We start from the raw sequence: 9,855 nt of genomic DNA, 5'->3' as shown, positions 1-9,855 counted from the left end.
TAGACAGCCCTTGTGGATAGGGGCAGACCGGTGGGAGCTCCGAACGGGTGCCGCGGCGGTGATCGGGAAGCCTCCAGCGGCCCGAACCAGGAGGAGGGAGAAGGCGGAGTCTGCAGAGGCCCCAGGCCCAGGCGCGGGCGGGTCGGACCCAGCATCCCCCGCCGCTGGGGTCCGAGGGGGAGGGGCGGGCCGGAGGAGCGGGTGGGGGCGGGGCGGGGCGGGGCGGGGCGGGGCGGCGGGGGATGCGCCCCTGCGCTAGGCAGTGTCGCCTACCCTCCTTCCGCACAGCCCGGGTTTCCGCTTCCCTCCGGGCGTGAGAAGAGGGGTTCCAGGCCGAGCCCCGGCGGTGCCGCCGCCGCTGCCATGTGGCCCCCAGACCCCGACCCCGACCCGGACCCCGAGCCCGCCGGCGGCTCCCGTCCCGGCCCCGCTGTCCCCGGGCTCCGCGCCCTACTGCCGGCGCGCGCTTTCCTCTGCTCTCTCAAAGGCCGCCTCCTGCTGGCCGAGTCGGTGAGTGCGGCGGGACCCTCGGCCGCCCGCTGAGACTGCGCGGCTCCTTTTGGAGGAGGACGTCGGGGCGCGGGTGGGGTCCGGGGGCGGCCGCTGTACTCCGTTACCCCCCCTCCCCGCGCCGCCTCGGCCGATTTCTCTTGGGCGCCCGGCGAAGTTGGGCCGAGGTCCCCAAACTTTGGACGGCGGGGCGGGGCCAGAGCCCAGGCCATCCGCGGTGCTGTCCCCGCGAGTCCAGAGCTGGGGGCCTTGGGAAGCGGGCGGGGCCCGGGGAGGTGGGTCCCGCTGTGTGACCGGGGCGCCCCCGCCCTCTCTGGGCCCCGGGGACTCGGGCCGCTCGGTCCTCCTGGACTCCCGGGCCGCGGCGGGGTCCGCTTTCCTGCGCGCGGGGAGGACGGGCCGGGGCCTCGACTTGAGGGGCGGAGGCGGGGCCGAGCGGGCGGGGGCCGTGCGGAGCGGGAGGGACACCCCCACCCCCGGGACTGGGTGAGGCGGCCCCGCGGTGACTTCATCGCCCTCCTCCCCTCCGCGGCCGGGCTCCTTCCTACTCCGCGCTCGTCCCTACCCCGGCCGGTGGGGATTCTTTGTCCTCTGGACATCGTAGGCGCCCGCACTGTTCTCCGTGGGGTGGTGGTGGCGCTGGGCCGCCGGGGTTGGTGAGGGAGAGGCCGGACCAGAGGCAGGGGGATGCGCACGGCGGCGGCCACTTGTTGCTTAGATCCCAGCGACTTGGCCCTTCCTGCCCACGTCCCCACTTTACAGATGAGAGCGCTCAGGCGCCTAATTTGACAGGTGGCTCAACTGAGGGGCCCAGTGAGAGCGGGTGGGAGGGTGGGGGCAGGAGGAAGGGGGATTCTGCTCCGGGACCTCTCTCTGGTCGCTCAGGGCAGAGGGTAGAAGGTGGTCCTGCAGCCTCTCCCACGGTCAGCCCAGAGGCCACCTGCCCAACGCCCAAGTGAGACACCAAGTCCACACTCCCAGCCCCACCCTGGAGACCACTGGGAGCCACTTGAGGGGAGAAGCCTCGAATCCACCGTCCCCTGAGGGACTTGAACCGCCCCCCATCCTCACCTAGGACCACCTCATGGGGGGAGGCATATGCCCAGCAGGAGCATAGAGGCCACCCTGGGCCCAGCAGATGTCAGGAATCCAGGTCAGGGAGGATAAGGAAGGGTGAATGGTCGGCACTCAGGGTTCACAGGAGCCGCTGAGGGCACTCCTGCCTCCCTAGTCCCCTCACTCCCACCCCCAGGCCAAGCAAGTGCAGAGACTGACATGGACAGAAACAGAGAGAGGAAGTGGCCCCAGAAATCGCGGGATGAGAAAACAGGAATTGAGAGGGGAATCCCCAGAATTAGGCTTTGGGGCCTGGGCATAGGAGACAGGAAGGGGAGGGCCAGGGCTGGGTCGGTCCCACGGAAGGCCTTCCTGGGAGGCCCCAGCAGCCTCCCAGCCCCTGTCTATGCCTTAGTCTATCTGTCCAAAGGGGGCTCAGCTGCACCCAAGGCCATGTGCAGAGCGAACGGGGGTGCCCTGGGGACCCCCTGGGATCCCTGCAGTTCATTTGTCTGAAGCAGCCACAGTGCTTCCTGTGAGGCATCTGGGTGTCCCCATGGGGCCTCCAGCACCCACTAGAAGCTACTCAGCCATGGACGTGTTCAAACGCAGCCACAGTGACAGAAACCAGGACAGATGGCCTCCCCAACACCCACAGGGCCAAGTTGCTTAAGAACTCTGTCTGGGACGGGTGCGGTGGCTCACACCTGTAATCCCGACACTTTAGGAGGCCGAGGTGGGTGGATCACCTGAGGTCAGGAATTCGAGACCAGCCTGGCCAGCATGGTGAAACCCTGTCTCTACTAAAAATACAAAAATTAGCTGGGTGTGGTGGCGGTCGCCTGTAATCCCAACTACTCCGGAAGGCTGAGGCAGAAGAATCGCTTAAACCCAGGAGGTGGAGGTTGCAGTGAACTGAGATTGTGCCACTGCACTCCAGCCTGGGAGACAGAGCAAGACTCCATCTTGAGGGCAGCGGGAGGTGGGTAAGAGAACTCTATCTGGGGGGTCGGCCAGTCCTGGGTTCAAATTCTAGTAGCCTCTGATTAGCCATGTAACAGAGTCTTCTCATCTGTAAAGTGGGGCTGTGCTCATGGGTGGATGTGAGGGTCAGAGGAGATGCCCGTGAGCCTCAGGGCACCAGGCACTGTGGAGCCCCAGGCTGGCCAACAGGTCACCTTGGCCTGCTCTGCAGCGCACCTAAGCTGCAGGACTTACCAGGGCTGGACATCCTCCTGCATCAGCTCTTCCCACCTACAGAGCTGTGGGCAAGACCGCAGTGAACATTTATTGATTCTTATAGTTCAAGTACAGCTGGCCCTGTGTGAATAAGGCAGCAGGGCCTGAAGTCAGTGCCAACGCACCCTCTCTTGGATGTTCCTTTCTTACTATTATGAAAATTTGCAAATACATTAAAATGCTAAAAGGTTTTTTTGCTTTATCTATCTGTCCATCAATCCATTTTATCTTTTAACACAAAATAAATTGCAGACATCAGGACATTTCAACTCTGAACACTTCAGCATGCATATCATTAACTAAGATTCAAGATTTGTTTTTTGTTTTCAAGGTGAAATTTACATTCAGTGACAAGCGCACGTCTTCAGTGTTGGGTGTTACGTTTTGGAAACTGGTTCCTAACTTTGATTTCCCTCCACAGGGCAGAGTGGAGTGGATGTGCTTGGGAGGCTGGGGCTTTCTGACTCGGTCCTGGCAGGGAGCTGGGGTGGGGTGAGGTGAGGACTTAGGGCCATGCCCAGGACTGGGAGGCAGCATAGGCGTGGGCCTGGGCCATGCTGGGGTTCTTTTTTTTCAGCAGAGGGGGCGGACAGAGTCTCTCACTCTCTCACCCAGGATGGAGTGCAGTAGCCTGATCACACCTCACTGCAGCCTCAACCTCCCCGGGCTCAGGTGATGCTCCCACCTCAGCCTCCCCAGTAGCTGGGATTACAGGCACACACCACCACGCCCAGCTAATTTTTGTATATTTTGCAGAGATGAGGTTTTGCCATGTTACCCAAGAGGGGGTCAAATTTCTGGGCTCAAGCAATCCACCTGCCTTGGCCTCCCAAAGTGCTGGGATTACAGGTGTGAGCCACTGTGCTTGGCCTGGGATTCTAATCTGGCTCTGCCACTTCCCAGCTGTGGGACTGAGCAGTTGGCTTCCCCTGCTGGAGCCTCCTCTATCCTGACCACAGGGCCTGGCTCAGAGGAGCACTGGGCAAGGAGCACGAAAAGGCTCTGACTTTACCTCAAACTCCTTCCCTGCAGGGTCTCTCGTTCATCACTTTTATCTGCTATGTGGCATCCTCAGCATCTGCCTTCCTCACAGCACCTCTATTGGAGTTCCTGCTGGCCTTGTTCTTCCTCTTTGCTGATGCCATGCAGCTGAATGACAAGTGGCAGGGCTTGTGCTGGCCCATGATGGTGAGGACAGGGGCCCCAGGAGGGAGGGGTACCCTGCACAAAGCGACCAAATGAGGAGTCTGGAGTCATGCACTTGGGCCCTTATCCTTTCTCCAGTGTGCTGGAGTTTGCAGTTGGTTAGAACTGGATGGAGAGACCAAGCTTCAGATCATCCCAGCTCCACTCCTCAGCAGCCCTGTGATCTGAAGTGGGCTCTGGTGCTTCTAGAGCACGTCTTTGAGGCAGGGAACCCGGAGAGGGGTCTCTGGCCACCAGGTGGCGCTGGTGCTCCCCACGGGGCTTGCAGGAATGAGCTGCCACCACAGGAATTCAAGCCATTTCCACGCGGGCAGGACAGGTTAACTGAGGACTTGCAGGGCTTACCCAGACCTCAGCCATCGGCAACCCTGACCTCGTTTTGTCACCTGTGAGGGCCCAGACCCCAGTGGACTTCGCTGAATGAAATGTGTCCTAGAGAAAGGGCAGCAAAGGCTGGACTTTAACCCTTGTCTCTTGACTTCATATCCAGCATCTGCTGCCTCAGGAGGGCTGCACCTCCCAAGTGTCCCCATCTTAAGGACAGGTCAGCAGAAACTGTGATCCATAAATGGATCGGCCACAAGAGTGTGGCAAAGCCGAGGCGCAGAAACAGATCTCCCCATCGGAGAACAGCAAGGGAGCAGGTGGAGGTGTTTCCAACTTCTGCTTCCACCGCGTCGCAGGGCAGGCTGCAGCCTGATCCACAGTTTTTTGTCCAGAGCTTAGGACAGCAGTCCCGCTGGACCTGGGATAGGGCAGTGTCAGCTGCTGGCAGGGCAGCAGAGGCACCTGGCGGGTGGGACAAGGGCCTAGGCATGTGGGTAGGGCCAGGATGGGGTAGGAGCCCTCAGGTGCTAGGCCTGGGGCTGGGAACAAGACCAGGTTGCCAGGCCTCCTCCCCATGCTGTGCTCAGCTCCAGGGGGCTCAAGGCAGCATGATGGTGTCCCTCTCTCCCCAGGACTTCCTGCGCTGTGTCACCGCAGCCCTCATCTACTTTGCCATCTCCATCACGGCCGTCGCCAAGTACTCGGATGGGGCTTCCAAAGCCGCTGGGGTGAGCAGCCGCCCCACCCCTCCGGAAACTGCAGATGCCACTCTAGCTGCTCACTTAGGGTGGGACCTGGGGCAGAGCCTTTCCCTGCTGGGGCCCCCCTGGGGTCTCATGTGGGTCCCGATGATGATTCCAAAGTCCTCTCATTAGAGATTGACTCTACCCGGAGTTTTGAAAGGCTGTTTGTCAAACCAAGTTCACAGCTCATTTTCCCACTTCTGTTACTCAGAGGGGTCTGTGCCTGTCACTCGGGCTGTCTGTCCAAGCAGGTCTGAAATGGGCCACAAGGCTGGGGCAGCCCTCCCGGAGCAGGGAGTCAGCGCTGTGATACGTCCCATCCACCCTGTCCACAGGTATTTGGCTTCTTTGCTACCATCGTGTTTGCGATTGATTTCTACCTGATCTTTAACGACGTGGCCAAATTCCTCAAACAAGGGGACTCTGCAGATGAGACCACAGCCCACAAGACAGAAGGTGAGCGGCCGGCCTGAACACCCCAGCTGTGCTGCAACAGGGGCCTGTCCTCCCTTGGGGATGGCCGGCTAGTTTGAGGCTGGGGTGGGATCATTTCCTCTCTCCCCATGGCAGTGTTTTTACAGCCCATTCTCACCTACTCTCATGCAGCACTGATCCAAAGCCAGTTTCATTCCCCTTGTGCCCCTCACCCCAGCCTTTTTAGGAAGGGCAAGCAGTGGGCATGGCTGAGCCAAGTCTCCCTGGACGACCCCCCTGGGCAGCCAGTCACTCTCAGGGCACCTGTCCACCTGGGATCCAGAGTGGCCACCCCCCCAACCCAGCCCCTCTGCTGTCTTACCCATCCAGGCCTGTCCTGGGGAGCTCAGAGGCCAGAGAGCAGTCAGACCCAGAAACCATGGCAACGGACACATGATGTGTCCCATACCAGGGGAGGGGCCAGATGGGACAGCAATGACAACAGTAGAACAGGAGCCGATAGAAGTAGGGATAAAGTAGCTGAAAGCAGGCCCACACTGAGTGCCAGCCAGCCTGAGGCTCCAGAGGGGACGCTAGAGCTGGGTCTTGATGGATGGCGGTAGAGGAGGGTGCAGGCAGAAGAGACCAGGCTAGTGCGGGAAGAAAACTGAGAGCAGAGACAGCAGGTGCTTCTGCCCGGGAGATGCTTCTCTGGACCAGGCGGATGTGCCCCTGTGCTGGCAGTGCCTGTGGCTGGGCAGGTAGACAAGGGCAGCTCTGGAAGGGCCTGCAGGCCCCACCCTGTGGTTGGGATCTTCCCCAGGCAGAACCAGGCTTAAGAGACACTAGTTTCCTAATAGCCAGGTGCTGGGGCCATGGGGATTCGTGAATCCCAGAAACTGTCCTTTTGCTCAAAATGAATGCCACTCATCCCATTCCATCCCTTGGCAAATACTAGGTTAGAGCTCCCAGGCGGTTTCCTCTGGCTCTGCAGCCTGCTCCCAGTTGCCCACAGCAAGTGATCCCAGCCAGCCAGCCCAGGGAACAATTAGTAAACGTCAGTGGAAACTTGGGAGGGTTTTTTTTTCTTTTTTTACTATTTGAAGAGTTTCACATATGTAACAATTATTTTGCTCTAAAATTATTCCTGACTTGTATGTTAGAATTGAATGCAGCGGCCAAACACAGTGGCTCATGCCTGTCATCTCAACACTTTGGGAGGCCGAGGTGGGTGGATCACTTGAGGTCAGGAGTTTGAGACTAGCCTGGCCAACATGGTGAAACCCCATCTCTACTAAAAATACAAAAATTAGCCGAGCATGGTGGTGCCCACCTGTAATCCCAGCTACTTGGGAGGTTGAGGCAGGATAATCGCCTGATTTTGGGAGGTGGAGGTTGCAGTGACTTGAGATCACAACATTGCACTCCAGCCTGGGCAACAGAGCGAGACTCCGTCTCGGGGGGAAAACAAAAAATTGAATATAGCAAATCCCACAAAATCTGAGGAGTGCAGCCCAGGAAGAGGAGTAAGGGGCAGAGCTGGGGTTTAGGGACTAGGCTGCCCACACCCAAGCCCTGGGCCCGGCCATGAGCCAGTGACAGCGTGGGGACTGACTGGGGTTCTGAGAGACAGAGGCTGGCCAGGGAGGGGATGAACATCAGGAAGTAGCAACCAGCACTGGGGCGGAGTGGGGGGTTAGTGACTCTGGTGCTTTTCCTTCTGGGGTGGAGGTTCCAGAAGGCTCTACAGAGCTCCCTTCAGTATTGGGATTTCAGGAACCCTCGAGGCACACCTCATAGGCAGACCCTTACCATTATAAAATTGTTTCTGATTACAATATTAAACAAGGATTGGGAAAGGGGATTGAAGATATAAAATGGCTAAAAAGAGGCTTGCTGATTTTCCAGGATATTTAGTTTAGGGGACAAGAAAATCATCATCCTTACCTTGTCCTGCTGAACCTGGGGGTGGGGATAGAGCTGGGATGCAGAGGCAGAGCCCTGACCCGCCCAGCTGAGAACAGCCCAGGGAGACTCGGGAGGGGCTGGGCCTGAGGAAGGGGTACCTGGGCTTCAGTCTTGGGGTGGAAACACCCCCACCTGCACCCGTACCCACACCCTGGAGGTGCAAGTGGCTGCTGTGGCCGGGCGCGGTGGCTCATGCCTGTTACCCCAGCACTTTGGGAGGCCGAGGCAGATAGATCACCTGAGTTCAGGAGTTCAAGATCAGCCTGACCAATATGGTGAAACCCCATCTCTACTAAAAATACAAAAATTAGCCGGGCGTGGTGGCACACGCTTATAATCCCAGCTACCGGAGGCTGAAGCAGGAGAATCGCTTGAACCCGGGAAGGTGGAAGTTGCAGTGAGCCGAGATCGTGCCATTGCACTCCAGCCTGGGTGATGAGCAAGACTCCATCTCAAAAACAAAACAACAACAACAAAAAAAACAACAGAAAGTGGCTGCTGCCTCTGGAAGGCCTCAGGCCTGGGGCCTGCCCTGATGCCAGCGATCACTGGGAATGGTAGCGTCAGCTGTGAGCAGCCTACACCCAGGCTCCTGCCAGCAACCCAGCTGTGCTTCCCCAGAGACCATTCCCGGGCACCACTGCCCTGAGCCTCCTGCCAAGCATCCTCTCTGCTTTCCTTTCAGAAGAGAATTCCGACTCGGACTCTGACTGAAGGCCTGGCGGGTGCCCTGGCAACCTGAGCCACACAGGCCTCCACTCCTGCGCCTCACAGGGGACACTGGCATTGGAGGGGAAGCCTGGACTTCTGAGTTGCAGAGGGGGCTGCAGACACAGCAGGCCCCCGCAGCTTCAGGTTCTGCCTGAGCCCAGCCTACCAGGCTTGCCCCTCAGCTCAGCACTGTTGACCATGCTGCGTGTGAGGGCATCTTGGGTGTCCCACCCCTTCTCCCCATTTCTGTCCCACAAGCCTTCAGCCCTTTAACCTCTCTGCCAAAAACCAGCACAAGGAGACAAAGCAGAGCCTTGTCTCCACCTGGGCAGCAGGCGTTCCAAGCTGCTAGGTGGTGGGGGTCGGGGGTCTTCTGTTTCACTAACAGGAACAAAGACAGAAGCCGTGACAGGGCTGCCCCGCCAGGCCCCGCTGGGTTTGTCTGCACTTGGTGCTCCTGCCCACGCCAGGCACTTTGGTGACAATGACCCTTCCAAGAATCTTTGGTTCAAGGAGCACCAGTTCCCTCTTCATTCGTGAAGCAGGGAGAAACTGACCTTTGCCTTGTCGCTCAGGAGAGTGGGGCTCCGCACCCATAACTGACACCTCCCACCCTTGGAAACCATGTTTTCTGGGGGTGAGATGACCATTCTGGGTCTAAGACTGTTTCAAAGAAGAGCTCATAGACTAACTGGACCAGAAGACAGAGGGTACAACAGTGACGTCACAGTGACAGTGTCACGGGGAGCTGGGCGGGCCCAGCCAAACCCTTCTTCCTAGAGCCCAGGCAGCAGGCAGGAGTTCCTGGACCCTCAGGACAGTGAACTTCCAGACCCCAGGGCAGGTCTATGGGCCACTGCGGGAGATGAGACCAGCCTTCTGTGTTCACCTAACGACTTATACTGTGTATCTGTCTTTGATGGGATTTTGTAACTTTTTATATATTTTTTATACAAAAGCAGCTTCTTAACAGATGGCATTTTCTGTGACTCTAGGCCTCACAAAAGAGCCAGAGTTCTGGACCCATGTTTGGAGCATCTGTAGCCTTATTCTCTTGCATGTGAATCTCTTACCCTGAAAAAAAGCCATAATGAATTAAGCCAGACTGACCACTTGCTTGGAGTGTGTGTTTGAAAAAACTGGAGTAATACTGTTGGGTATCATGTCAGGCTTCAGTACAAGCTGGTAAGGCCAGTGTGGATCCTGTCAGTTTTCAGTGTTAGCAAAAATACACATGAAATCTGACTACCATTTAATCCTTTATTTCAGTGGTCCCTAACCTTTTTGGCACCAGGGACCAGTTTCGTGGAAGACAGTTTTTCCACGGACTGGGGATTGGGGGGTAGGTTGGGGTGAGGGTGGGAGGGGATGGTTTCAGGATGAAACTGTTCCATCTCACATCATCAAGCATTAGATGTTCATAAGGAGCACATAACCTAGATCCACAGCATGCACAGTTTACAACAGGATTCGTGTTCCTATGAAAACCTAATCCCACTGCCGGGCTGACAGGAGGTGGAGCTCAGTTGCTTGCCACTCACCTCCTGCTGTGCAGCCTGGCTCCTAACAGGCCCCATGGTACCAGTCCACTGCCCAGGGGTTGGGGACCCTGGCTCTAGTTCTCACACTATCCTGTTTTACAAACAAAGAAACTGAGACAAAGGTCGGGTAACTGGCCCAG

At 57.9% G+C, this 9,855-nt stretch overlaps 1 protein-coding gene across 1 annotated transcript; it reads left to right on the top strand.

Moving 5' to 3' along the window:
• Positions 1 to 224: 224 nt before the first annotated feature.
• On the top strand, positions 225 to 9,284 carry CMTM3 (CKLF like MARVEL transmembrane domain containing 3). Its single transcript, XM_021932056.2, has 5 exons — positions 225 to 510; positions 3,838 to 3,993; positions 4,971 to 5,066; positions 5,417 to 5,537; positions 8,149 to 9,284. The coding sequence occupies exons 1-5, from the start codon at positions 364 to 366 to the stop codon at positions 8,175 to 8,177; spliced, it is 549 nt and encodes a 182-aa protein (XP_021787748.2). The 5' UTR covers positions 225 to 363; the 3' UTR covers positions 8,178 to 9,284.
• The last annotated feature ends 571 nt before the right edge of the window (positions 9,285 to 9,855 follow it).

Source organism: Papio anubis, chromosome 18, assembly GCF_008728515.1.
Source record: "Papio anubis isolate 15944 chromosome 18, Panubis1.0, whole genome shotgun sequence".
Taxonomy (NCBI): Eukaryota; Metazoa; Chordata; class Mammalia; order Primates; family Cercopithecidae; genus Papio; species Papio anubis.
This window is presented reverse-complemented; position numbering and strand designations above follow the sequence as displayed.

Excerpts from the sequence above, each read along its gene's own strand:
- CMTM3 (XM_021932056.2), top strand. The coding sequence starts at position 364 with ATGTGGCCCCCAGACCCCGACCCCGACCCGGACCCCGAGCCCGCCGGC. Across the intron at positions 511-3,837 it reads GCCTCCTGCTGGCCGAGTCG|GGTCTCTCGTTCATCACTTT; the intron begins GTGAGTGCGGCG and ends CCTTCCCTGCAG. Across the intron at positions 5,538-8,148 it reads CACAGCCCACAAGACAGAAG|AAGAGAATTCCGACTCGGAC; the intron begins GTGAGCGGCCGG and ends CTTTCCTTTCAG.